The 26,880-nt window shown below is 48.3% G+C and overlaps 1 protein-coding gene across 3 annotated transcripts in view; it reads left to right on the top strand.

The window, feature by feature from the left end:
* Positions 1-26,880, top strand: part of MYO7A (myosin VIIA) — a 184,870-nt gene that overhangs the window by 142,117 nt on the left and 15,873 nt on the right. For all 3 annotated transcript variants that reach the window (XR_016348571.1, XM_075919509.2, XM_075919508.2), the window contains 14 exons: positions 2,430-2,549; positions 3,684-3,857; positions 6,186-6,413; positions 7,885-8,055; positions 9,104-9,221; positions 10,163-10,289; positions 12,595-12,764; positions 13,435-13,625; positions 14,576-14,700; positions 15,739-15,896; positions 16,873-17,026; positions 17,735-17,890; positions 20,226-20,331; positions 22,563-22,676. Coding sequence is in view for 2 of the 3 variants with exons in the window: in XM_075919509.2 (XP_075775624.1) it covers positions 2,430-2,549; positions 3,684-3,857; positions 6,186-6,413; positions 7,885-8,055; positions 9,104-9,221; positions 10,163-10,289; positions 12,595-12,764; positions 13,435-13,625; positions 14,576-14,700; positions 15,739-15,896; positions 16,873-17,026; positions 17,735-17,890; positions 20,226-20,331; positions 22,563-22,676 (2,112 nt within the window). In the remaining variant the exon portion in view is untranslated. The remainder of the gene's footprint in view (positions 1-2,429; positions 2,550-3,683; positions 3,858-6,185; positions 6,414-7,884; positions 8,056-9,103; positions 9,222-10,162; positions 10,290-12,594; positions 12,765-13,434; positions 13,626-14,575; positions 14,701-15,738; positions 15,897-16,872; positions 17,027-17,734; positions 17,891-20,225; positions 20,332-22,562; positions 22,677-26,880) is intronic.

Genomic DNA, 26,880 nt, shown 5'->3' with positions numbered 1-26,880 from the left:
GCTAAGAACTTGAACACGTGCTTAAGCCTCATTGAAGTTAAACTTAAGTTAAAATTAAGCAAGTGCTTATGCAGTTTGCTGAACTGGGACCCAAAAGACTATTCTTCTAAGCAAATCATCTAATTATAAATATGAATCAATGATTGGGGAATAGTATTTTTAATTTAAACCAAAGCTTGGATCTCAAGGCCTAGCAGAAATTTGAATCCAAATCTAGAGCCGAACTTCACAGCTGATCTGAATTTCTACAATGAGCTGATCCAAGCACACCTGAAAATTAGAGATGCTCAGGGTATGTCTTCACTACCCCGCTAGTTCGAACTAGCGGGGTAGTGTAGACATACCCTCAGATCCCAGCTTTGCAGTCTGGCCCGCTCTCTTGTGTTGCATATAATAGCCAAGAATACCGTAATTAGCAGTCCTAAAGGAAGCTGCTATACAAACAGATTGTTCCCACAGAAGAGGGCTCCAAGAAAACAGCTGCAGTGTCTGTATGTGAGAAAGCAGGGACTTTGGGGGCCAAATTTCCAAGTGCATGTGTCTGAGTTGCTTCTGCAAAGAAAAGGCACCTACAGGCAGCCAAACATCCATATTCTTGCGCAAGTAGGATTTGCACATCCAGACTGCCTGTTTATGTGTGCAGTTACTCCATAAGACTATACAAAGGCTAGTTTGCACATGCAGATGGGGTTTCTTCACACTCCATCAATGCATGTGCTGCATTGGCACATTTGTCTATCATTGGTATTACAAGGTGAGTTCCGTTTTGCCATGTGATAGGGCCTGCAGTGGCCAGGCAGCCTAGTGGCTAGAAACTAGTTAAGGGGATGCAAACTATATTTTGTCTCCGTCATTCTCCTTTTTTTAACTATAAAATGGCCAAAATATTAGTAGATTTTTGGTGAATGCTTGTTTTGAAGGTACAGTTGGACTTCCCTGGTCTAGCACCCTTGGGACCTGACTGGTCCTGAATGAGGGATTTTTCTGGACCAGGGGAAGTCATTTCTGCCCACCATACTGCGGCCGCTCCCCCTCCCCCTGCATAGTGCCATATTGCCTCTCCCCCACCGGGCTTCCCGGACCCTTCTGCAGCCCAGCTGTGCCCCACGTCACACCTCCCCCCCCCACATACCACTGGGCTCTTGGTCCCCCATGCGAGGACTCTCTGATCCTGGAACATCCGTGGTGCAGAAGGACCACGGATGTTGTCAACTCAGAGAGTTCTGGTTTATAGAGGTGCAACCTGTACATTAACCTGGAAGACTTACTGTGATTTATTTCAGAGTTAATAGAAAAATTCTGCATCAGTCCCAAACCTTACCACCTATGCCAAAGTCGTTAGTTTTGTGGGTGTCTATTTTAGAGGTGATGCCGAAATAAAGTGTACAATGTACAATGTTGCAGCTGTAACTATGGAGTGGCTACCATTCATCTTCTCCATCTGTCAGTTTACCTATCTATGTTATTTGTAGAGCATCTCTCGAAGTTATGATGTATAGATCCAGCAAAGTGATGTATACAGTATCCAAGTTATGCTTTATAGAGCTGTGTGTCTAAGTTATTTATAGAGTATTTTCTGTCTGTCATTTTGGGGAGGCCGTTGGGTTTATTTTTTTTTCCAAATTAATGTGGTTTCATTTTAAATAGATGGTGAAGTTCCTAGAGCCCTTGATTGGACCTCTTTCAAATGTATGTTTTAAAAACATCTTAAGTACATGAGCACCTGTCTAATGTATTAATATGGTATCCAACTATTGTCTCAGTGTGTCATAGGATGTGTCTACGCTAGAGCAGGAGCAGTAATTCCCAGCTTGAGATGTGCCCATGCCAGTTCTAATCGAGCTAGCAAAGTGTTGCTGTCACATTGTTAGCTAGGCACGTACTAGATCACATCTGAGATGCTAGGCATGGATGCAGGCAACTAGTGCATCCTGCTGCTCATGCTGCGCAAGCTTCACTTCTGTTTTTAGCATGCTAGCTTGACCTGAACTAGTGCGAGTCCGTCTCCGCACACTGGGAATTCCACTTCCGGCTCCAGTGCAGACATACTCACTGTGTCAGAGTGTTTAAAGTCAGTAGCATCCGCCAAATCATCTAGTCTGACTTGAATGGCCACTATGTGCCCTCAAGCCCATTAACCTGTATTAAAGCCCTCGGGAGACTGAACTATTATGAACCACATTCAGTGAATGGGCGAGACCAAGGTGCACCAATGCCCAAGCTTTCTGCAATGGCAGGGAATTGATTTGGCCATTCAGAGTTTAATTCAGAGTTTGTCTCCTCATTGCTTATTGCCTACAGGTCTATTTGATTTAATCTCCCTTTCTGGCTATTTTGGGTGGGCAGTCTTCATAATGGAGCCATGGACCTGTGTTGAAGCCAATGGCAGCTGTCAGTCGTGTAACCAATACTTTCTCTCTTGCCAACAGTATTTAAGGAACTTCATCAATGGGGGTCCTCCGGGTTACGCTCCCTATTGTGAAGAGAGACTGAGGAGGACATTTGCAAATGGGACTAGGACACAGCCGCCCAGCTGGTTAGAATTACAGGTATGAGCAGCCGAATCCCTTAGAACAAACAGCGCCTCAGAAAGGTTGGGTTGAAATTTTGTCGAAAGGGACCTTTGACTGCCCAGAAGTTTGCATTAGAGGATGCCCATTTCTGTCTGAATGTTTCAGATTTTGGTAGAAAATTTTTCTTCTGTCCCTGATGCCTGAAAACGGGAATCAACAATATTCTCAGTGGTCGTGAAGTTTGGTTTTCAGGTTATCATTTTTTTCAACATAAACCTGACAAACTGTGTGGAACTGTTTGTCTTCCATGCTTGGTGGGAGATGGAAGACAGTTCCTTTCCAGCTCTAGTAGTGGGGAACCTTTTCTGGGTCAGGGGTCGCTGAATGAGTCAGGGGCCTCGCACGAGAGAGAAGCAACAAAAAACAAACCCTCCAGGGACTGATGTGTCCCCCCAACTGAGAAGCAGAAGGACACTCTCCACATTGCCCTCGCACACCAGAGCCTAAGGGGCCCAGGCTAGTCGATTTTGTGTGCTCCAGCCATGCAGTGGAGGGGCTGGAGTGCCAGCACATGCTTCCCAATGTTGGGGGGAGGAGCCCTGAGCCTCGGGGGCTGGATCCAAGGAAGCCGAGGGTTACATCCAGCCCCAGGGCCTTAGTTTCTCCACCCTGATAGAAGTTTCAGCATTTTCTCACAGTCCCTTAGCAGCAGGACATTGTGTCTGAGGATTAGCTGTTCAGAAGCAGAAATGATTTCTTCCTCATAGAGAACATGTGAATCAGCCACATAATTTTCAAACTTTTTGTTACTGTTCTTCTTGGCTGAACTCTTCTTCATCTTCTTGTATCTTGAAGGAGGCATAGTTCAAGGTAGTGGGTATTATCCACGCCTCAGCAGAGGTTAAATGCTGCACATGCATCCAGGGCTCAATGCAGTATCCATTGAAGAGAATAAAAGAACCCATTGACAATTAACCATATTAATTTAAAAAATCTGGGATTTGCAGCTGCTCTCCAATACTCAATACTGCATTATGCTGTGGAGAAGTGTATAGCAGCAATATTACAGATGGAGCCAGAAAAGGTGCTGTGATTGTTGGGAGATAAACTTGTAAATGGGAAAATAGTTCAAGTTCAAATGCCTTCAAAAGTTTGACCCTGATCTCCTAGGCAACCAAGTCCAAGAAACCTATCATGCTGCCTGTTACGTTTATGGACGGGACAACAAAGACGCTGCTGACTGACTCTGCAACTACTGCTAAAGAGCTCTGTAATTCGTTAGCTGACAAGATCAGCCTGAAGGACCGATTTGGGTTTTCGCTTTACATTGCGCTGTTTGACAAGGTACATGCTGACCCAGACCTCTCAAAGAAGGGGAAAGTGGCTCTTTTTTGATATATAAAATATGTATTTGCAGGGTGGCGAATTTTGTCTTGTGATTGGAGCGAGGATCTGGGCATTATGCTGTTATTGTCAGTAATGAATTTTGGGGGACTATCAATAGATACATTGCACTAAGAGTAAAGGTCAGCGCTAATGAAAAGGCAAAACAGTCAGGGTACATCTAGACAGCGTGGCTATTTCGGGATACTGAAGGTATCTCAAAATACCTACCCAGTGTCTTTTAAACGCGCCCTTTATTTCGAAATATTTTTCTAAATAAAGGGTGCACTATTCCGGCATCCCCGAAGCCCTCGTTCCGTGAGGGTTAAGGGATGTCTCGAAATAGCAGGTTATTTCAAAATTTGGTGCTGTGTAGATGCGCCAGATTTCTAAATAAGCTGTTTCAAAATACAATCGAAATAAGATACCTAATTTGCGTAGCGCAAATTGCATATCTTATTTCGAGTTTAGGAAGCTGTGTAGACACACCTTCAGAGAATAAAATCTCATGCAGTCAGTCAATAGCCACAGCCTGTCTTTGTGACTCCTTCTACTTCTAATAAACTGTCATTGTCCTGTACCAGATGCGCTTCATTAATGGAATGCCGGATATGGTTGGAGTTAGCTTAAAGAAGGCATTCTGCACCTAGCGCCTCCTAGTGGGTGAAGTGTATAATACAAATTAACATTCCACTGCATAAGCCTGGACAGAGCCCGGTCAGCCTTGGAAACCCTCCCATCCATTTCAAAGGCCTGCTGCGCATGCGTGTACCCATGTATTATCTGGGGAGAGAGGTAACCCTCCATTCCTGCTTAGTCTGGCTGACTGCACTCAGTCTGGCTTTCAGTCAAATGTTCCGAGCACAGGTGTGGAGCCTGCGCAAGCAATGGCAGCATCGTACCTGCAAACCAAGGCTCAATGGGAGCATTCAGACACCACTCCGGTGGGTGAGCTGGCCTTAGGGAGACAGAATCAGCCCATAGCTCCTAGGGTATGTCTACACTACCCCCCTAGTTCGAACTAGGGGGGGTAGTGTAGTCATATGGAGTTGCAAATGAAGCCCAGGATTTGAATTTCTCGGGCTTCATTTGCATACTCCATGAGGCGTACAGCTAGTTCAGATAGGAAGCCTAATCCGAACTAGCTAGTCTGTGCCGCGTGTAGCCGCGCGGTACGGGGTCCGACCTAGCCGGCATTTAAAAATGGCGCCGGCCGGCTTTATGCAAATGAAGCCCAGGAAATTCAAATCCCGGGCTTCATTTGCAACTCCGTATGACTACATTACCCCCCCCTAGTTCGAACTAGGGGGGTAGTGTAGACATACCCCTAGGTAGCAGAGGGTGCGGCATGTTCTCTGCTACATGGCTGGCCACCTGAGTTGGCTGGCAGAGAAGGGACTGGGTTAACCCTCACATCCCCACTATCCGTCTAGGAGAAGCTGGTGCTCTTATAGGCTCTAGCTCTGATGTATTTGCAGGGGGAGGGGACATCTTTGTGCTCTGTATTTGTACAGCACCTAGCACCATGGGGCTTGGCCCCTAACTATGGCTCTTAAGTGCTATAGTCATAGAAATAATACATAATAATAAAGGCTCCTTTGCAGAGCATTTTCTCATCCCACTTAATCATGATGGGTCTCTCTTTTTAATGGGTTATGAAAGCTGCTGCTAAGAATATGGTGACAGAGCTGTCCTGTCCATAGGATGAATCAGGGCAGCCACTCCAAGCCCTGTGATTTTGGGACCCTTGTGGCAGCTGCCCCAACCATCCTATGAATGGGAGAGACCCGGGGGATTATGGGAATCTGGCATGACAGCAGCAGGAGTCATCCCCCTGTACCCCCCACGTGGCTGGCGGGAGCTGGAAGTGGCCCAGCAGCCTGCTCTGCCCTGCGGCACTTGACTTCTCCACGGCAACAGGAAGCAGGGCACCCTGACCCCAGGGCCCTCCGTTTCCCACCGACGCAGAGAAGCGGGGCTCTGCGAGCCGGGAGAGGGCAGCGTGGCAGGGTGGAGCAGGCGGCTGGGCTGCTCTGGCTCCCACCACGCATGTTGTAGTGGGGGGATCCCTGCTGCCACCTCGCCAAGCGCTTGTAATTCCCCGGGCCGCATTGCTCAGGGGAGGAAGTAAGAGGGTGGAGTAGGGTGGGACTTGAGGAAAGGTGAGGCCTGGGGCAGAGGAGTTTCCCCGGGCCTGGGGAAGGATTGCCCCAGACCCCATGCTCCCCTCAGGATGGCCCTGTATGGTGATCAGCATGTTCCTTCCCCTCCCCTTCCTGCTCTGACCAGGTCTCATCCCTGGGGAGTGGCAATGACCATGTGATGGACGCTGTGTCTCAGTGCGAGCAGTACGCCAAAGAGCAGGGAGCCCAGGAGCGCAACGCGCCTTGGCGGCTTTTCTTCAGGAAGGAGATTTTCACCCCTTGGCACAATCCGAACGAAGACAACGTGGCAACCAACCTCATCTACCAGCAGATAGTCCGGGGCGTGAAGTTCGGGGAGTACCGATGTGACAAGGTGAGTCCTCAGCAGCTGCAGACTGTGGTCTGCTGGCCACAGAAAAACTCACAGACAACTCTCATCCAAGTCTCCGTCCCTAGAGGTGTTTAAGTCTCAGCTTGACAAAGCCCTGGCTGAGTTGATCTAGTTGGAATTGGTCCTGCCTAGAGCAGGGGGCTGGACTTGATGACCTTCTGAGGTCTCTTCCAGCTCTATGGTTCTATGATTCTATGAAGTCAAAGGAGCTGACCTACAAACAGTGGAAATCAATGTGCACAGCCCCCAAGTATCTGAAATCAGTGGGAGCTGCACATAAGCATCCCAAAGCAAAGTTTAGCTTAAGGGTATGTCTACACTACCCTCCTAGTTCAAACTAGGAGGGTAATGTAGGCATACCGCACTTGCAAATGAAGCCCGGGATTTGAATTTCCCGGGCTTCATTTGCATAAGCGGGGAGCCGCCATTTTTAAATCCCCGCTGGTTCGAACCCCGTGCAGCGCGGCTACACGGGGCTCGAACTAGGTAGTTCGGACTAGGTTCCTATTCCGAACTACTGTTACTCCTCGTTACACGGGGTTCGAAGCAGCGGGGATTTAAAAATGGCGGCTCCCCGCTTATGCAAATGAAGCCCGGGAAATTCAAATCCCGGGCTTCATTTGCAAGTGCGGTATGCCTACATTACCCCGCTAGTTCGAACTAGTGGGGTAGTGTAGACATACCCTATGTGACTAGTGAGTCTCCCTACCTCAGCATTTGGGTTCCCAGCCTGAGAGACCTTAAAAAGGACTGATTGGCAGAGCACCAGGTGCTCTTCTCTTCTGCAAATCAAGCCACTTCTAGGTATGTCTAACGAGGCACCCAAAAATTGTTGAATCCAAAACTACGTGTTACTTTGAAAATGTAGGCCCTGATCCTCCAACAGAGCACGGGACCTAAATACCACTGTGATTCTGGGAATGATCTGGGCCGGGATGCTTTTGTCCTCCTTGTTTTTAAGGCTGTACCTGTGTGTTTACACTGTTCAGTGCTGGCTCCGAAACCTTGCTGATGCCAGCTGCCAGCAGCAGGTCACTTTGCCAGGGTAGACACAGCTCTGGGGCAAAGATGGCCATAGCATCCAACGAGATGTTATCTGCATTCAGGAGGCACTTCTGGTATGAGATGTAACACTTTGATAAGCAACTTTCAGAAAGGAATTTTCTCTACTCCCCCATTATCCATTGATTTTCAATTCAGGTAATAGTTGTAGCTATCCCTGCTAGGCACAAGGGACCCAGCCTTCCTCCCACTTGAATGCAAGTGGGGCCCATAGAAAGGGGAGGTAGTTAAGAAAATATTTATCATTTAGAGCCTGATTTAAAGTCCATTGATACTGGTGAAGTCTCATTGAAATTCAATCAGTGATGAGTCTGTGTCGGCAAAGGCTCCCGGAGAAGAGAGCTTAAAGTGACTCGCTCCTTGGAGTTTCTTTCCTTGTTGGTTCCTCCAGGAAGAAGACTTGGCCGAGCTGTCTTCCCAGCAGTACTATGTTGACTATGGGGCGGCGATGGTGCTGGAGCGACTCCTGAACTTAATCCCCTCCTACATCCCTGACAGAGAGATTACGGCTTCCAAAACGGTGGAAAAATGGGCTCAGCTCATAATAGCAGCCCATAAAAAGGTAGGCGCTGGCTCTTGGTCAGAAAGAGGCCAGGGAGTGAGCTTCAGCAAGGGTCTGTGTCAGAATGTTTGGCTGCATCAGCCTGTGGGATTCAGTGCACGTTTCATTGGAGGCTGACACAGAAAGAGTTGTTTCCTCCAAGCCTCACGTTAGCACTAGGGGCAAAGACCAGAGTCCATAGCCATTCTTGATGCCAGTTGGGTCGCAAATTAAGGAGGGAGACATGTCAAAAGTAGCACTGAGTTTTGAAGCAGGAAATGAATGGTAGGAAGATCTTGCAGATACTGATTTCAAGGGTAAGACTCTCTGAGAATGTCCCCTTAAATCATGGGACTTGTATATGGGAGTGTTATGGCAGCGCCTAGAGGTACTGATCAGGTTTGAGGCTCCAGTGTTCTAGGTGTCATAGAAACACATGGGAAACCTTAACACCCAGTGATTTACTGAATGGAGCCTGCGAGAATCAAGTCTACAGCTCGGCCAAAGGTTTCCTCAGAGATCCATTCTGGATAATACAACCTTCTAGCTTTGGGAGATGGCAGAGCAGAGACTCCATTCATGACAACAGATTTTGAGAAAAAACACAATTAGACCCAATTCTCCTCTTGTTCACACAAGTATGAGCCCCATGAAACTTCCTGGACTTAAGTAGAACTGCTCCTGATGTATACTCCTGGAGAATCAGGCACTATGACTCCTGTGGCTTTGTCTCCATCACTCGGTATTGTTCATGCAAGCACGAGGGCTGAAAGGTCCCGTTGGATCAGACCTTCCGCTGTCTCTTTCACTGCAGGGTTGTTCCCTGCTGTGTATTTTCCATCGCTTTATCCAGTCCAGTCCCTTAATACCTCAAATACTGGGGCTTCCACTACTTTCCTTGCTCGTTTTTTAAGCTGTTGGCCTCATCCTGATATGGCTTGGCTTTAAGCTCTTCAGCTGGTGGAAACTGATGTAGCCCTACTGAATTGTTTTTAATTGGACCTCTTCCTAGCTTTAACCGGGGTTTGGTTTGTTGTTTCATGCTGGTTTTGGTTTGATTTGCCTGTAGGGAATTTATACCCAGAAGAGAGCAGACCCCAAAAAAGTCAAGGAAGAAGTGGTGGACTTTGCACGTTTCAAGTGGCCTTTGCTGTTCTCTAGATTCTATGAAGCCTTCAAATTCTCAGGTAACTCGATAAAAAGTGTGTTGCCATAGGATGAGCATCCATGAGATAAAAGAGAATCATAGATGCTAGAGACGGACAAGACCTACTGAGTGATCTACTCCCTTCCTCTGAAGGCACAGACTTGCCTGGTACAGCAATCAGTGTAGCCTGGCCAGGGGCAGCCCATCCATATAGGTGAACTAGGCAGTCGCCTAGGGCACCAAGTTAAATGGGGCTCCAAATGATGGCACAATATCACTGAGGGGTTTGGAGGTGGGGGTTTGCATGGTTTGCCTAGGGCGCCAGTTGCTGGCAGCTAGTCTAGGGCTGCCCCTGAGCCTGGCTATAAATGTCTCAAGCTGTGATGCATTTACCACTTCTCTTAATAACTCTCTGGCCTTTGCAACCTGATTTGAGATCCAGAAGCTTGTCCAGTTTGTAAAGCATTTTGAACCAATGTTTTAACACCTAGGCTGTGTCTACACTGGGCCACTTATTCCGGAAAATCAGCCGCTTTTCCGGAATAAGCTGCGAGCTGTCTACACTGGCCCTTGAATTTCCGGAAAAGCAACGATCCTCTACTGTACAAAATCAGCCGCTATTCCGGAAAAACTATTCTGCTCCCGCTCGGGCATAAGTCCTTATTCCGGAACACTGTTCCGGAAAAGGGCCAGTGTAGACAGCCCAGTAGTCTTTTCCGGAAAAAAGCCCCGATCGCGAAAATGGCGATCGGGGCTCTTTTCCGGAAAAGCACGTCTACATTGGCCACAGACGCTTTTCCGGAAAAAGGGCTTTTCCGGAAAAGCAGCCTGCCAATGTAGACGCTTCTTTTCTGGAAAAACTGAAAACGGAATAGTATTCCGTTTTAAGCATTTCCGGAAATTCATGCCAGTGTAGACACAGCCCTACAGTCTTGTAATTACCTGCACATTTATCTATCATACATGCTGCTTTCAACCCAGGGCCCAGCCTTCCCAAGAACGATGTGATTGTAGCTGTTAATTGGACCGGAGTGTACTTTGTGGATGAACAAGAGCAAGTCCTCTTAGAACTCTCCTTCCCAGAGATCACCGCTGTCTCTAGTAGTAGGTAAGGAAAAGTAGAATGAGTCAGTGCATCACTGTGCTGAGATAATGGTGTGTTAAAACAGGTGGCTTGAATTTCTTGGCTTTAAAGGACTTCCTTGAGGATCCCCTCCATGATTTTTCCAGGGACTGAGGTAAGGCTGACTGATCTGTAGTTCCCTGGATTGTCCTTCCCTTTTTTAAAGATGGGCACTACATTTGCCCTTTTCCAATCATCTGGGACCTCTCCTGATCTCCATGAGTTTTCAAAGCTAATGGCCAAAGGCTCTGCAGTGACATTTGCCAACTCCCTCAGTACCCTTGGATGCATTAAATCCAGACCCATGGATTTGTGAATGTTTAGCTTTTCTAAATAGTTCTTAACCTGTTTCTCCACCAAGGGCTGTCTACCTCTTTCCCATACTGCATTGCCTAGTGCAGTAGTCTGGGAGCTGACCTTGTCTCTGAAGACGGGCAAAAATGCATTGAGTACTTCAGCTTTTCTCACATCCTCTGTCACTAGGTTACCTCCCTCATCCAGTAAGGGCCCCACATCTTCTCTGATCACAATATTGCTAACATTCCTGCAGAAACCTTTCTTGTTACCCTTCACATTCCTTGCCAACTACAATTCCAATTATGCTTTCGCCTTCCTGATTACTCCCCTGCATGCTCGAGCAATATATTTATATTCCTCCCTAGTTACCTTAGATATTCTAAGCCAACAGGAGAGAGCTCGTCTATTGACATAATTACTCCAGCCCTAGTGAGCAGCAATAGCTAGGTCAGCAAGAGAGCTTCTCTCACAGCCAGCGCTGCCCACACTGGTGCATAGGTCAGTGTGGCTTATATTGACTTAAGGTGTATTGTGTATATATCCTGACAGCAGATGTGCACTGTAGGATGCTTAAACCAGGGCAGGATGCAGAGATACATCAAAGTAGCATCTGATGATTTAGCAGCTACTGTCTCCTCTGCTGAAAGCAACGGGGTGCTACGGTTTGTTTGGCAGATTCTGCCACATCAGTTTACTTGCCCATACCTTCTAGTTGGAGTCCTGCTGGTACATCTCTGACACCCTATGCACTTTGGCCAAAATTGACTCAGTGGAAGGTGCAAATGCCCAACACCTTTGGCTCTTAAGCCACCTTTATTTGAATGTCTGGCATAGGTAACCCTAGATGGACAATGTTAGTCTCAGTCTCTATTAACCAGAATGGTGGTTTCCCTATTAGCAGGGAAAAGAAAGGATAATAAAAGCATGTGATGTTTTCCACAAGGCTATACTGGGAAGCATCTCCTAGCAGATGTCCTCTGCTATGATATCAACCACCCAAATGAATAATTAAAAGCCAGATCGTGTTCTTGGAGGTACTTCCAGCTTCCACTAGTGAAGCAAGAGCAGCTTTGTCATGTCCGAGGGTAGAATTCGCTCTGTGTTGTGTTAATGGGCTTATGGAATTTTCCTGAGTCCTGTACACATGTGAAAGACTCCGTAGAGCCAGAACAGAATGCAGATGCTAAGCCTATTCTGGAAACACATAAAGAGAACTGCATTCATACTGAACATGAATTGAACCTCAAGGCCATTTCTGACATATTGCAGGGACCAGTGTCGGATAGCAGTTCTATTCTCACCTGACCTTGCTTTGTATATTAAAGAAAACTTCTGTGATACTCTTGCTGGTTTCTGGCAGGCACAGACAAGTTCTAATTTCTATTATGGGGGAGTAAAGGATAAATTGCTTTATTTACAAACAGAATTATTTCTCCCACAGCAGGGTTTCTCCCCATAACTTTTAATAGCGTACGGGCCAGGAGTCTTAGTCCTATTGCACTAGGCACTATACAAACAGAGACTTAAAAGATTCTCAGATTAGACCTCTGGCTATAGGTTTGCTCTGCTCCTTCCCCCTTCCCAATCAGCATTCTTCCTCTTCTTTCCTTCTCCTCAGCATGCTCAGTCAGACAAAAGCAGACATGCTCCAAACCCAGAAAACAAAAATGACCTCTGGCATGCATTATGCGGGAGGTCAGGATAAATGATCGTAATGCTCCCTTGTGGCCTGGGAATTTGTGAGCCTATTTTGCCTTCATGCTAATGCCAAATTTTCAAAACTTCCCACCTGTGTTGTGCCAGCAAAATGTGTGTGTGCTTGGATCACAGATGTGCACTTGCCCAGGAGTGTGTATCTACAGGGAAGTGCGTGTTTGTCCCCATGACTGGCAGTGTGGCACCTGCATGTTTTGGCCCATATTGTGACCCTTTCCCTTCAGATCTCGGTTTCACACTACTTTAATGAATGTGTTTTCTATTATCCCTCTTTTAGAGGGGGGAAGCTCCAAGGACAGAGTTTCACCTTGGCCACCATCAAAGGGGATGAGTACACCTTCACCTCCAATAATGCAGAGGACATTCGGGACCTTGTGGTCACCTTTCTAGAAGGATTAAGGAAAAGATCAAAGTATGTTGTCACTCTCCAAGACAACCCAAACCCTGGTGAGTAAACTGATCAACCCAAAGGCAAAAAAGAAATCCTCTGGCTCTAGGGCAGGCAGTCTTTCGGATATGGCACTGGGGAAGCTGCCTGCTTCTCCTGGAAGAGCAGCATTCATATGCAAAAGCTGCCCAGGGATCAACTTTACAATACTATATTGGCTAGCCCTGTATCGTTTTTAAAATTGAACCCTGGACTTCATTATTTAGAATCATAGATACTAGAGAAGGAAAAGACTTGCAAGGCCATTTTGATTAATCAGGAGTGGGTATCTTTTTCGAAAATACATCCTTCAGCTCAACCAGAAGGGATGGGCATGCTACAGGGATTACTGGATGAAATTCCATGGCTTGTGCTAGGCAGGCAGTGAGATGAGATAACCACAGTGGTCTCTTCTGGCCTTGAAATCAGTGTCAGACCTTTGTTTAGGGTGGGACTTTCCTTTCCTGAGGGAGCTGCACATCCGATTTCTATTGAAATCCAAAGGGATTTGGGGAGTGTCACTCCCCTAGGCCCCTTAGTACATACCAGCCTATGCAGTTCTGTAAGTAGTATTTGTTCACCATTAGCAATCACCTGTTTTAGGGTTGGATTTCCCAGTGATAGTTTAGGCAGGCAGGTGTATTTACTCCAAGGGGTGTTTGGAAATAACAACAGCTGTTTTTGCTGCAGTGGGAGAAGACTCTGGATTCCTCAGCTTCCTTAAAGGGGACCTGATTGTTCTGGACCAGGACACTGGCGAGCATGTCATGAACTCGGGCTGGGCCAATGGGGTCAATGAAAGGACCAAACAGAGAGGAGATTTCCCTACTGACTGTGTTTATGTCTTGCCGACTGTCACCATGCCACCTCTGGAGATTGTGGTAAGCTATCCTAAGGGACAGTGCAGCTTGACAGGAGCCTGATAGAAAACCTGTCAAAGTCAAAAGGAGTCGTTCCATTGACTTTAAAGGTTAGATCAGGCCCATAATCTCCCTGATGATGAAAATAATGCAGTGGAAGCAAGAATGACGAAGGCCTGGTCTACACTAAACAGAAGATTGCCGCTGCTACGATCCATCTTCTGTAGTTTGATTTAGCAGGTCTAGTTAAGAACCGCTAAATCGAAGTCAGCGCACACCCCCGCCAGTGTCAGGTTCTCCTCCTCCTTTTAGGAGAAGTAAGGGAAGCTGATGGGAGCATATGCTTCTGTCAGCCTCTCACCGTGGGGACGCTGCCAAGCTCGCACTAAGGTAAGCCAACTCCAACTACATATTATATCTAACAGGAGTTGCATACCTTAACCCAAGCTGCAGGATCTAGTGTAGACCTGGCCTAAGAGAGTTAACAGGTTCTCAGAAGCAGAAGAGAGCCAGATTTCATCTGTCTGTACAAACTGTTAGCCTTTCCACTGGGCTTGCTAGTTTGAAAAATCTCCAGCTTTGGACCTAGAATATGGTTGAATTCTTAGATGTTATTGCAGCTTGAATTTTGAAGATGATATTTGGGCAGGAGACGTCTATGCAGCTATGAATGGAAAGGAAAGTGGGGTCCATAAACTATGTTCTCTCTTCAGATGTGATCCACGAGGCGGAAACTTTTGAGATCCCTCCCTATGTTATTTACTAAGAAATGCATGAGACAAGCTAGTTCCTCCAAGGCTGAGTGTTGTTGCTGTTTATCAGTTTGAAGTTAATTATTTATTTTCTCATTTCAGCATGATTTTCTTTGATCTGCAGTCTTTTTTCATTTTTAAGCTGTTTCAGCTCTCTGGACACATCAAGATTAATTCATCTAAAACACATTGACTAACAGCGACTCCTTTATTCTCTAGGCATTAGTCACGATGACCCCTGACCAGAGGCAAGATGTTATTAGAACGTCCCAGCTGGCGATTTCAGACAGCGAAGAAAGAGTGAAGCCATACACCTTGGAAGAGTTCTCCTATGATTATTTTAGGTGAAGCTTTTAAAAAAAGACCTCTTCAGAATTCATAAGAGACATGGTTCCATTCACAAGGCAGAGCCCAATTGATGGCTGCATTTCATGATTACTAGAAGAAAACTGTAGAATTCAGCATGTGCAGCCTGACAGGACTACAGCTGCGATTTAGGGAGTTGCATATTGTGTATCAGCCAGCAGAACAGCAGAAGCTGAAGTATTGTTCCATGAAATGTAATGGCCAATGTTATTCAGGTGGCCTGACTAACTCATGGTCCCTTTTGGCCTTGAGGCCCCTGGAATACGTGTAGAACATTACACAGGATCATGGAACTGTGGGGCTGGAAAGGAACTTGAAAAATTATCAGATCCAGCCCCCACACTGAGGCAGGCCAAGTATCCTTTGATCACCCACACGGGTGTTTGCCCAACCTTTTCTTTAAAAACCATTAGTCTCTTCTGGTACGACAAGTGCTGTGTGTGAACTCCAGATAAACCAGAGCCTGGCACCAGCTCTAGGCATCTAGAGGACTGTTTCAGTGATTGTTAAGTCAGCAGAAAGATTCCTGTTGACCTCAGTGGGCATTGGATTGGACCCAATACGAGTGCCCCGATCAGAGCCAGCCCAAGCTACGGGCTGACCAGGCTACCGCCCGGGGCGCCCCATTGTACGGGGTGCTGTGCGGGGCTGCCGGGCCGGGCAGGGGTGACACCGCACATGCTCCGTATGCCCGGGGCAGTGCCACACATGTGTTGCGCACCCGGGGGCGGGGCCATGCAGGAGCCAGGCGCCCGGGGACGGGAGGCGCCATGTGCCCAGGGGCAGGGCCATGCATGTGTCACACTCCCAGGGGCGGTGCCGCACTCCCAGGGCCTGGGGTGCATGAATGGCTCGGGCTGGCTCTGGCCCCAGTGCAGAACTGAGGGCCCTAGTTCAGAAGCTGGTTTCCATAGAGCTACTTGCAGCTCCCCCCGATTAAATTGTGTCAAGTCCTTAGTGGGTTTTATCCATCGTAATCTCTCCATGACTTCTCGTTGCTTTGTTTTTGCTATCAGGCCGCCTCCGAAGCACACCCTGAGCCGGGTCATGATCACCAAAAACCGAGGGAAAGACAAACTGTGGTGCTACACCCGAGAGCCCATCAAGCAGCCCTTGCTGAAGAAGATCCTGGGCAGTGAGGAGCTGTCCCAGGAAGCCTGCATGGCGTTCATTGATATCCTGCCAGTGCTGTGGAAGGGTCGCGCATGATGGCTCAAACAGACAGAGAGGCCTGGCCCAAGGAAGTCACATTATGGGGCTGACCTAGAGTCCACTGAACTCAGTGGAAAGATTAACATTGGCTTGAATGGACTTTGGGCCATGCCTCATGAGTAAGGCTGCCATTATGTCATAGAAATCACAGAATTTGAGACTTTCAGAGACTGTGACATTTTTTGCCCTGGGGCTGCCCCACAACTGTTAGCCACTGCAGGGTGGGTGGGGGTAGCAGCTCCTACCATCCAGGAAGCAAGGGTTCCCCGGAGGTCCCTGGCAGGGGGCACACCGGACCTCCCATTTGCTGCTGGCAGCAGGGCTTCCTTCAGCAGGGTTTCCTTCACCCCTTCACCGGCCACGGTGGGTGGTGAGGGGCTACCCTGCAGCAGTGCAGCCACAGTTGGCCGTGAGGAAACCCCAGAGCTCCCAGCCATTTCAGAGGAGGTGCAGGAATCCCAGAACTCCCACTGGGCAGATTTGAACTGGGGACCTCTGGAGGAGCTTGAGTTACAAAGCCAGCTGGCTCTCAGCTTAGGCTGTAGAGCTCCCTTGGTCTTATCTCTCACTGTAAGTGGTCTAAGTGCCACTACATGGGACAGTGAGCCCCAGTAGGTGTGTGGGTTACACTAGTGATGATCTGGCCATGAATAATAATAGTTTCATGGCATTTACATGACCAGAAGAAAGGTTCACACCCATTCTAGCCCTACATGTTCCCCCACCTCCCCAGCCAAGTCTCTCCAGCCTATGAAAGCAAAATGACAAATAAGGTTCTATTCAGAAGGATCCCAATGCACATGTAAAGATGAACTCTGAATCTACCACCAACATGCAGCCACCTCGGGGGTGATGCATAGCAACTTTTTAATTGGGTCACTTTCAGAAGCAGGCCCCTAAACCTCCTTGTTAGTGTATCCTTGACTGCTGCCATGCACCTGTGCTGAAGTACATGGGTGACTATCCATCCAAAAGAACCCGCTCAGTCAATGAGCTCACAGACCAAATATTTGAAGGTGCCTTGAAAGCTGAACCGCTGAAAGATGAAATCTACTCTCAGATCCTTAAGCAGCTCACTGACAACCACATCAAGTAAGAGTCATTCCTTCCCGTGTAACTATCTGTGTCGGGAACAGAAGACTGACTGTGGTGATTCTGCAAAATGGGGAGGCCCAGAAGTCTTCAGTTCTCTCTGTGGACTTTTACCATCACTTAATCGACCATTACTGTACTGATGACGCCAATCTGGGCTTGTTTCTGTCCCTCTGTCCCTGCATTTCCCTCTGGTTCCATGACATCTCCTCCCAGGTGGACATTTTGCCATCAATTTAAATGTAACAGGATCTAAATTTCCACCTGTTCTCTGTAGCTATGGATCACACCACCATCCTTCTGGTCACTTAGGCCTCCTCCCTCTTTCTTTACCCAGACATCCAGCCCAGGTCTAAACCTTGCTGCTTCTTCCTCCACCTCAGTACCAAGGGCCATTCTCTGCAGTTGTGCAGTGCTGGTCAATCTTCTCTCTAAAATCTCTGCCTTCTTATGTATATGTAGCCCCATTACTAACATTCGTGTCAGTGTCATAAGGCTTGCAATAAGGAGCTTTCAGGCCTGAATTCCCATTTGTGCTCAAGTCCCTTACCCCACCCTGGCTGTGGTGAAAGTAGGGTAAAGTCCATTGATGGCCCCTTTACACTGCCAGAGCATGTCAAGAGGGCTTTAACTGAGACCCAGAACTTCCCAGAAGATAGTGGTCCTGCAGTGAGTTTGATTTTCCTGTTGTCTATCTGTTTCTTTAAGGTATAGCGAAGAGAAGGGTTGGGAACTGCTTTGGTTGTGCACAGGCCTTTTCCCTCCTAGCAACATCCTCCTGCCCCATGTCCAGAGGTTTCTCCAGTCCCGGAAGCATCACCCCCTAGCACCTGATTGCATGCAGAGACTACAGAAAGCACTGAGGTATGGTACCAGAAATTGCTCTCGGAGAGAGAGGGAGAGAGAGTGAGTGAGTGTGTGTGTGTGTGTGTGTTACATATGTACACATGTACTGATTGCACAGCCCATGCCATTTGTTCGCATTGGCTGGCTGAGGAAGAGGGGAGGGGTTACACATCGGCTGTGTCTAGACTGGCAAGTTTTTCCGCAAAATCATCTGCTTTTGCGGAAAAACTTGCCAGCTGTCTACACTGGCCGCTTGAATTTCCACAAAAGCACTGACAATCTCATGTAAGATTGTCAGTGCTTTTGCGGAAATACTATGCTGCTCTCGTTCAGGCAAAAGTCTTTTTCCGAAAAACTTTTGCACAAAAGGGCCAGTGAAGACAGCAGAGATTTGTTTTCTGCAAAAAAAGCCCCGATCGCAAAAATGGCGATCGGGGCTTTTTTGCGGAAAAGCACGTCTAGATTGGCCACGAACGCTTTTCCGCAAAAAGTGCTTTTGCGGAAAAGCGTCCTGCCAATCTAGACGCACTTTTCCGAAAATGCTTTTAACGGAAAACTTTTCCATTAAAAGCATTTCCAGAAAATCATGCCAGTGTAGACATAGCCATCATGCTAAGCATCTTTCTATCTAATCCAGCACACTCCAGTGGACTGGTCCCTGGGCTGAAAGTTGGGTTATGTGGGTTCTGTTCTTATCTCTGCCATGACTGACTATTGAACCTTGGGCACATCCCTTTGGGGCAATGTTAAAGGCACCTAACCCGCTGCTTTTCAATGCAAGTTGAAAATTTCCCCATTCACCTTTCTGTCCCTTTTTCCCAGCTATGAAACGGGGATAACTTTACTTACCATCTTTTAATAAAGGGCTTTGACATCTCTGCATGGAAAGCCAAGCAGTGTTAGTCTAGCTAGCCATGCATTTCCAACATACCAATCACTCTGATAATTAGGGATCAACACACATGATCTTCCTCCAGAGTGCTGCTTAACCCTTTTATCTACTCTGTGGCTAGGCTGCTGTGACAGCTTCTTATGATAATAACTGTGTCTCACTGGTTGTAACCTTGAGCTCCTTTTCTCTGTTTGTTGTAGCCACCTCGTCTTTCATCATACACTTAGACTGTCAGCTGTTTGAGACGGACCATTCTTTTGTCATATATTTGTACAGTATCTAGCATAATGCAGCTTTGATCTGCTTATGGGCTCTGGGTGCTACCACAAAACAAATAATAAAATAAAAGAATGCAGTGACTGCAGGTTGAACCTCTCTAGTCCAGAACTCTCTGGCCCAGAAATATCCTTGGTCCAGAATGATTTTAGTGAGCCGGATGTCCACTTTTCATGGGCGTGGCCAAGTTTCCCTGCAGTCTCATAAAGTTTGTTTACAGCCACCAGGTCTGGATTTCAGTTTTCTGTGCTGTTATTTAGCTCTAATTTACCCCTAAAGGTGTGTCTAGACTACATGTCTCCATCGACGGAGCCATGTAGATTTGTTTACTCGGCAAAGGGAAATGAAGTGGCGATTTAAATAATCGCCGCTTCATTTAAATTAAAATGGCTGCCGTGCTGTGCCAATCAGCTGTTTGGCGGCACAGCGCTGTAGTCTGGACACTCCACGGTCGACATCAAAGGCATTTATTGACCTCCCCATTATGCCTCGTGGGATGAGGTTTACCGGGGAGGTTAACAAATGCCTTTGATGTCACCCGCGGAGTGTCCAGACTACCGCGCTGTGCCGCCAAACAGCTGATTGGCACAGCGTGGCAGCCATTTTAATTTAAATGAAGCAGCGATTATTTAAATCGCCGCTTCATTTCCCTTTGCCTACATCCCTAATCTACATGGCTCCATCGACGGAGCCATGTAGTCTAGACGTGCCCTAAATGTCCTCTAACAGCCCAGTAAGTAGTGGATATTTTAGTAATTCTGCTAGACAGTATTGACCTCCTATGGTCCAGAAGATTCTCTGGTTCAGAATTGGTCAGGTCCCAAGGGTGCCAGACTAGAGAGGTTCAACCTCCAGTGTCTGCTCAAATGTCCATGGGCCATTCTGTGGGAAACTAGGGTGGAAATGAAAACTACGAGATGTATTCATTCCTGTACCTAACTATAGCAGTGACCTTGGTAAATCCTTTCTCAACTGTGTCCTCTTTTTGGTTGCTGGGTGAGCCCTTTTCCAGCTCCTGAGCTAAAACCATTTTCCATGTAAGAACCTTTTCCATTTTGTGTTGCTCGTGAGGTTTCATTAGATCCTTATTGAAGACACTGGTCTGTTTTTGTAGAGTACAGTATATCAATGCATAAGCAGTGAGTTCACTAATGCTGTATTCATTGTAAACCTCCTGTCTTACAGGAATGGATCCAGGAAGTATCCTCCCCATCTGGTTGAAGTGGAGGCAATTCAACACAAAACCACCCAAATTTTCCACAAAGTTTACTTCCCCGATGACACTGATGAGGTAAGAAAGAGGGTGGGGGGGGGGGGAGATCAGAATGCCTGCAGACTTCAGTTTTCTCTAATTAATGTCCAACCTAAGCTAACATCAGTTCTGGCTTGGGCTAGGTTTGCATGCCTGGAGTGCAGTAGCCTGTCCTAGATGTGGATGCTTAGCTATATGGATCAAAACCAACATCAGTTCGGTTCATTGTATTTCAATTCAGTTTTTCAAAACACAGATCCTGTTTCTTTCTCCTCTTCCGCTGGTGAAGTTCAGAGTGACACCAGTGTCACTCCAGGAGTGGGGAGGTAGGACCAAAGTCACCTCTGATTATAAACAGAACAAACCCAATATGTGCAATATGAAAACATTTAGCCTTTCCCCGTCGAAGTAGGGCTCTGCCAAACTTGCATCCATGAAAATCACGTCACAGACCATGACATTTCGATTCCCCCCTGAAATCTGGTCTCCGACAGATTTGAAGACAGACTGGAGAGTGATGGCTGCTGGCTGGGCCCCCAGTTCTGATGGGCGTGCCACCAACAGCTGCAGCAGAGAAATATGGGTGACATGGTGTGGTTTTGCCACCCACACATCTGTGCTGCCGCTGGCTGCCTTCAGAGTGGGGTGCTCAGACAGCTGCTGTCACTCTCCTGATGCCCAACGTCAGGCAGCCCTGCCTCCAACAGCAGCAGGGAAGTTAGGGTGGCTATACTAGGCCCCTCTTACAATAAGCTTGCCGCCCCCTTTCATATTGGGACCCCCAGTTTGAGAAATCACATATTTGTCATTGGTTGGTCATGCCATAAATAGCAAATTTTGCAGATGTGCAACACAGCTGTGAAATCTGCAATTGATGCCATGGCTAATCTGGGAAAAATGTGTGATTTTGACCTGATTTAAGTAGCTCTCCCCACACATGGAAGTGTCCGTCCCGGTCCTTCGTGGTCTTATCTCAACTAGACTATCAGCTCTTTGCAGCAGGCAGCATGTCTTTTATTGCCTGCTAAGCACCCTGCATGCTCATGGAGATGAATAAGAACAGTTATTCATGAGCAGCTTTCAGTGTGCAGTTCCCGGCATGTGCCATTCTTGCACACTAGTGAGTAGTACTGCAGAGATGCACGTACCACCTTGTATGGATGTGCACATCTAAACACTGCTGCTGGCTGGCACAAGAGATAGAAGGTGATGAATGCACACACAAGTGAGTGCTTGTGCAAAGCTGGGCATACACAAGAGGCGATCGAGGGTATCCCTTTTGTCAAGGTGGCCCCGTGTGTTCTAGTCGGTCATGCAGATCTTCGCAGCCACCTTGGGACGCTATGTCTTTAGAACCTTTTCTATATGTGACTAGAGATATGGATAATGCTTTGTACTCACACCATGGGGAAGCCTGAAGGCAGCACCTTGGGGACATGGATTTAGAGACCAGTGGGAATCTGCACTGTGAAGGCTGCATGATCAGCTGGGTGCTGGGCACAGGTGTAGTGCAACATGGGGCTCTGCATGGATATAATGGTGTCTGCAAGAATAGCTGAGCCTCCACTAGTACCCCCATAGATCAGCTCCTCCCCTTCTCCCCCAGCACCTCCCACGCGCCACGGTCAGCTGTTCAGCAGTGTACAGGAGGCGAGCTGAGTGGAAGAGCAGAGGCAAGAAAAAGCAGAGGGAGGGTGGGGCACACTCAGGGGAGGAAGCAGAATGGGACAAGAAGAGATGGGGTGAGGGCAGAGCAGGAGTGTACTGGGGGCAGAGCCAGGGACAAAGTGGGGGTTGACCACCCTGGGAAATCAGGAAGTTGGTGCTTCTGTCTGCAAACATGGGGCACCTTGTTCCTATGCGGTGCACCTCCAACTCCAGCTAAAGTTGTTGGGAGCAGCAGCTTGCTCAGCACCTCTGAAGGTTGGGGCCAAAGTGGGAGGGCCCCAAATCAGTGACCACTGGTATCAGTGACCCCAGGGAGTGCGAGGAAAAGCCTTGAATCTCTGAGGCAGCAGGAGCAAAACCCAAGCACTGACTTCTGCTCAGAAAAGAGAGAGACGAACTGGAACCTGCTGCCGAAGTAGGAAGACCTTAGGCATCTCCTTTCTCCCCTTGAGCTAAGGCATGGGTGTGTCCACATTGGGGGGGAGGGGGAGGGGCAGAAGACTGCCCAGAGAAGCCATGCTGGACCTCAGCAGGACAGCAAAGCTTGTGTGCGAGAGCAGGCGAAAAGGAGGCTGAGATAGGGGTTCAACCTCTCGTTGCAGGCATTTGAAGTGGAGTCCAGCACGAAAGCCAAGGACTTCTGCCAGAGCATCTCCAGCAGGCTGCTGCTCAAGTCATCGGAGGGCTTCAGCCTCTTCGTCAAAATCTCTGACAAGGTGAGCGGCGCACGACATGATCGGCCACTGGCCAAGCGGCTCTGTGCCTTTGCTGCGCCAGGTGCCCAGTGGTGCTTTGCTGAAGCCAGTGGAGCTATGCCCATTGACACCTCCTAAGGGCCTGGTCCATTGCTCCCAAGCTCCTCCCTGGATCTGACCCCTGGAGATTTCTATTCATAGGTACAGGCAGCCCCCTCCTGCAAGCCCCATTCCATTGAAGTCCAAGGGGTTACTAACGGGAGCGTGGACAGCCGGGGCGAGGGCTGCAGGGCTGGGCCTGTGGGAGCTGGCAGCACAAGACTGTCAGATGGGGTTCTTCAAAGCGCCCAGCAATGGATGGGCTAACTGCTCCAGTTCACGTCAGTCCCATCCCAAGTCAATGACTTCGGTCCAGGCTGAGCGCTTTGGAAGAGCCCACTCAACAGCTTCAGGGCCTGGTCCTGCCCCTTGACTCTTGTGGCCTGGCTGGCATGCAGAAGGCATAGAGCACTGCCCTGTAACATCTTGTATGCCAGTTGCACCTCAGAACAGCATCACTGGGTCAGTCCAGTGGTTCATCTAACCCAGTATCCTGTTTTCCAATGGGAGTCAGTGCCAGGTACTTCAGTGGGAATGAATAGAAAGAGGCAATCATTGAATCATAGAACACTAGAACCGGAAGGGACCTCGAGAGGTCATCCAGTCCAGTCCCTTGCCCTCACGGCAGGACCCAGTACTGTCTAGACCATCCCTGTTAGATGTCTATCCAACCTGCTCTTTAAATATCTCCAGAGATGGAGATACCACAACCTCCCTGGGCAATTTATTCCAGTGTTTAACCACCCTGACAGTTAGGAAGTTCTTCCTAATGTCCAACCTAAACCTCCCTTGCTGCAGTTTAAGCCCATTGCTCCTTGTCCTATCATCAGAGGTCAAGGAGAACAATTTTTCTCCCTCCTCCTTGTAACACCCTTTTAAATACCTGAAAACTGCTGTCATGTCCCCTCTCAGTCTTCTCCTTTCCAAACTAAACAAGCCCAGTTATTTTAGACTTTCTTGATAGATCATGTTCTCTAGACCTTTAATCATTCTTGTTGCTCTTGAGTGGTCCACCCGCTATCATTGACTCCCAGCTTCTGGCAAGCAAAGGCAAGGCACGCCCGAGCATGAGGTTGCACCCTGTCTTGGCTAATAGCCATTAATCTGTCCTCGATGAATTTATCTAATTCTTTTTTGAACTCCACTATAGTTTTGGCCTTCACAACATCCCCTGGCAAGGATTTCCACAGGTTGACTGTGTACTGTGTGAAGAAACACTTGCTTGTGTTCATTTGAGATAATAAGAGCAGGTTAGATAGACATCTATCAGGGATCCTGATAAGAGCTCAGCAAAAATACAGCCAAGCCACCAGATCTGGCCCACGGACACAGCAGGGGACGCCAGGCAGGCTCCCTGCTTGCCTCACCCCATGCTCGCAGCACTCAGAAAAGTGGCTGCCAGGCCATTTCTCTTGCACAACTGAAAGCATGGAGGGGAGGGGAAGAAGGCTTCATGAGCTGTCCTCACCCCCAGCACAATCCTGTTGACCAGTTTCTGGCCAATGGGAGCTGTCTGTTTGAATAACAGGGAGCATATGAAGCACCATACCCCTCAGGCTCCTAATTATTCACACACACACACATGGCCCCTGCAGCCTGTGCAGGGGCAGGGCAGGCAGGAAGGCTGCCTCAGAAATGTGCTGGGCTGCTGGCCCAGAGTCACCCAGGGTATGTCTACACTACAGCGCTAATTTGAACTAGCTTAGTTCGAATTAGTTAATTCAGTTTAGACTGAATTTTAGACTTTTCAGTTTAGAAAAGAGGAGACGGAGGGGGGATAGGATAGAGGTCTACAAAAGCATGAGTGGGGTAGAGAGGGTGCATCAAGAAAAGTTCTTCATTAGTTCCCATAATAGAAGGACTAGAGGACACCAAAGGAAAGGAATGGGTAGCAGGCTTCAAACTAGTAACAGAAAGTTGTTCTTCACAAAGCAAAGAGTCAACCTGTGGAACTCCTTGCTGCAGGAGGCTGTGAAGGCTACAACTAGAACAGAGTTTAAAGAGAAGTGAGATCAAGTCATGGAGGTTGGGTCCATGGAGTGGTATTAGCCAGGGGGTAGGAGAAGTGTCCCTGCCCAAAGTTTGTGGCAGGCTGGAGAGGGATGGCATGAGACAAATGGCTTGGTCACTGTCTTCGGTCCATCCCCTCCAGGGTTCCTAGGATTGGCCGCTGTCGGCAGACAGGCTACTGGGCTAGATGGACCTTTGGTCTGACCCAGGACGGCCATTGTAAGCTCAGGGCTCAGGGTCGGGGGTCTCAGTGGACCACCTTGATTTTCATGCACTCCTGCTCCTGGGTGGCCAGGCTGGCAGCTCTCCTGCCCTAGACGGTCACTTTCCTGTGCCTAGTGCAGAGGTCGTGGATGAGGTCCACGATGTCCGCACTAGACCAGGCGGGTGCCCTCCTCTTGCGGTCTCGGGCAAGCTCCCGGGAGCCGCCAGCCTGGTCCCGGGAAGAGGCGGAGGGCCGGGGGGCATCGGGTGGCTGGCTCGAGCCGTGCCAGGTGCAGGGTCTGCTGGCTGCGTGCTGGCAGGCTTGCACCTGACACGGGCACCGTAGCCAGCCCGTGCCCCTTTAAGGGGTCCAGGGCCGGGAGGGGGGCAATAGAGTTTCCCTGGTGTTGGCCAGAGTGGCCACCAGGGAAAGCTGGGGAGGGCTAGCCTCCCACTAGTTCGAATTAAGGGGCTACACACCCCTTAATTCGAACTTGTAAGTTCGAACTAGGCTTAGTCCTCGTACAATGAGGTTTACCTAGTTCGAACTAAGCGCTCTGCTAGTTCGAATTAAGTTCGAACTAGCGGAGCGCTAGTGTAGCGCCTATCAAAGTTAATTCGAACTAACGTCCACTAGTTCAAATTAACTTTGTAGTGTAGACATACCCCCAGGTAAGTCTCGTGGCCAGAGCCTACCTCTGGCACTCCAGTCCCTCCCTCCCCCAACCCTCTGCCCCGCACTCCTCACTCCTTATCCCACATATCCCAAACCCTCTGCCCCCCTCCTGCACCCATACCTTATCCCAGAACCTGCACCCCAATCCTCTGCCCCAGGTCCCAATCCAACCCCTGTACCGCTTTCTGTATCCCAATACCCTCCCCCAGGTCACAACCCAAACTCCTGCACCCCAAACTCCTGCCCCAGGTCACAACCTCTTCCTGTTCTAAGTCACAACCCAGACCCCTACACTCCAGTCCAGTGCCCCAGGTCACAACCACCTTCACCCAAACTCCCAGATCCCACACCCCTTCCTGCACTCCAGTCCCTTACCCCAAGTTCCCTTCTGCACCCAACCTCCATCCCAGACTCTGCACTTCCTCCATTAATAGCATGGAAGAGTGTGGCCCTCGACCACTTTCCAAAATCTTGGAGTGGCCCCCCCTTCAAAAATTACTGCTCACCCCAATCTAGATGGCACTTGGTCTTGCGGGCAGGGGACTGGACTTGATGACCTCTCAAGGTCCCTTCCAGTTCTAGTGTTCTATGATTTTTGTGTTATGAGAAGGGTTAAATAACACTTTCTTATTCACTTTCTCCTGTCATGATTTTGTAGATCTCTATCCTGTCCCTCCCTTAGTTGTTTCTTTTCCAAGCTGAACAGTCCCAGATTTTTTAATCTCTCCTCATATGGAAACTGTTCCATACCCCTCGTCACGTCTGTAATCCTCCTCTGTACCTTTCCCAAATCTAATACATCTTTTTTGAGATGGGGCAACCAGACCTGCATGCAGTGTTCCAGATGGGGGCCTCCTATGTATTTGTATAGCAGTATTATAATATTTACTGTTTTGTCTGTTCCTTTCCTACGGGTTCCTAACATTCTGTTGGGTTTTTGACTGCTCTGTGGGGCTAAATCATCCAAAAAGCAGAGAAGTGTAGAAATGCTTTGTGGATTGAATAAGCGGAGGCAATTATTTACTGTATCAGCCACAAAGAGCAAAGATATTGTCAGCTCCATAAACCAAGGCATCATAAAGCAGGGTGCTGATAACTCCATCCTACATGGCTCTGATCCAGCCAGACCTCGGATATTGGACCCAGAAGATTGTGACCTATTTGAGGGGGGCAAGGGGATAAGCATGCAGCTGGAAAGATAGATTTCTGAGGAAGGGTTCAGTGAGCAACCCATGT

This window comes from Pelodiscus sinensis, chromosome 1 (genome assembly GCF_052426305.1).
Source record: "Pelodiscus sinensis isolate ZL-2025 chromosome 1, ASM5242630v1, whole genome shotgun sequence".
Lineage (NCBI taxonomy): Eukaryota > Metazoa > Chordata > Testudines > Trionychidae > Pelodiscus > Pelodiscus sinensis.
This window is presented reverse-complemented; position numbering and strand designations above follow the sequence as displayed.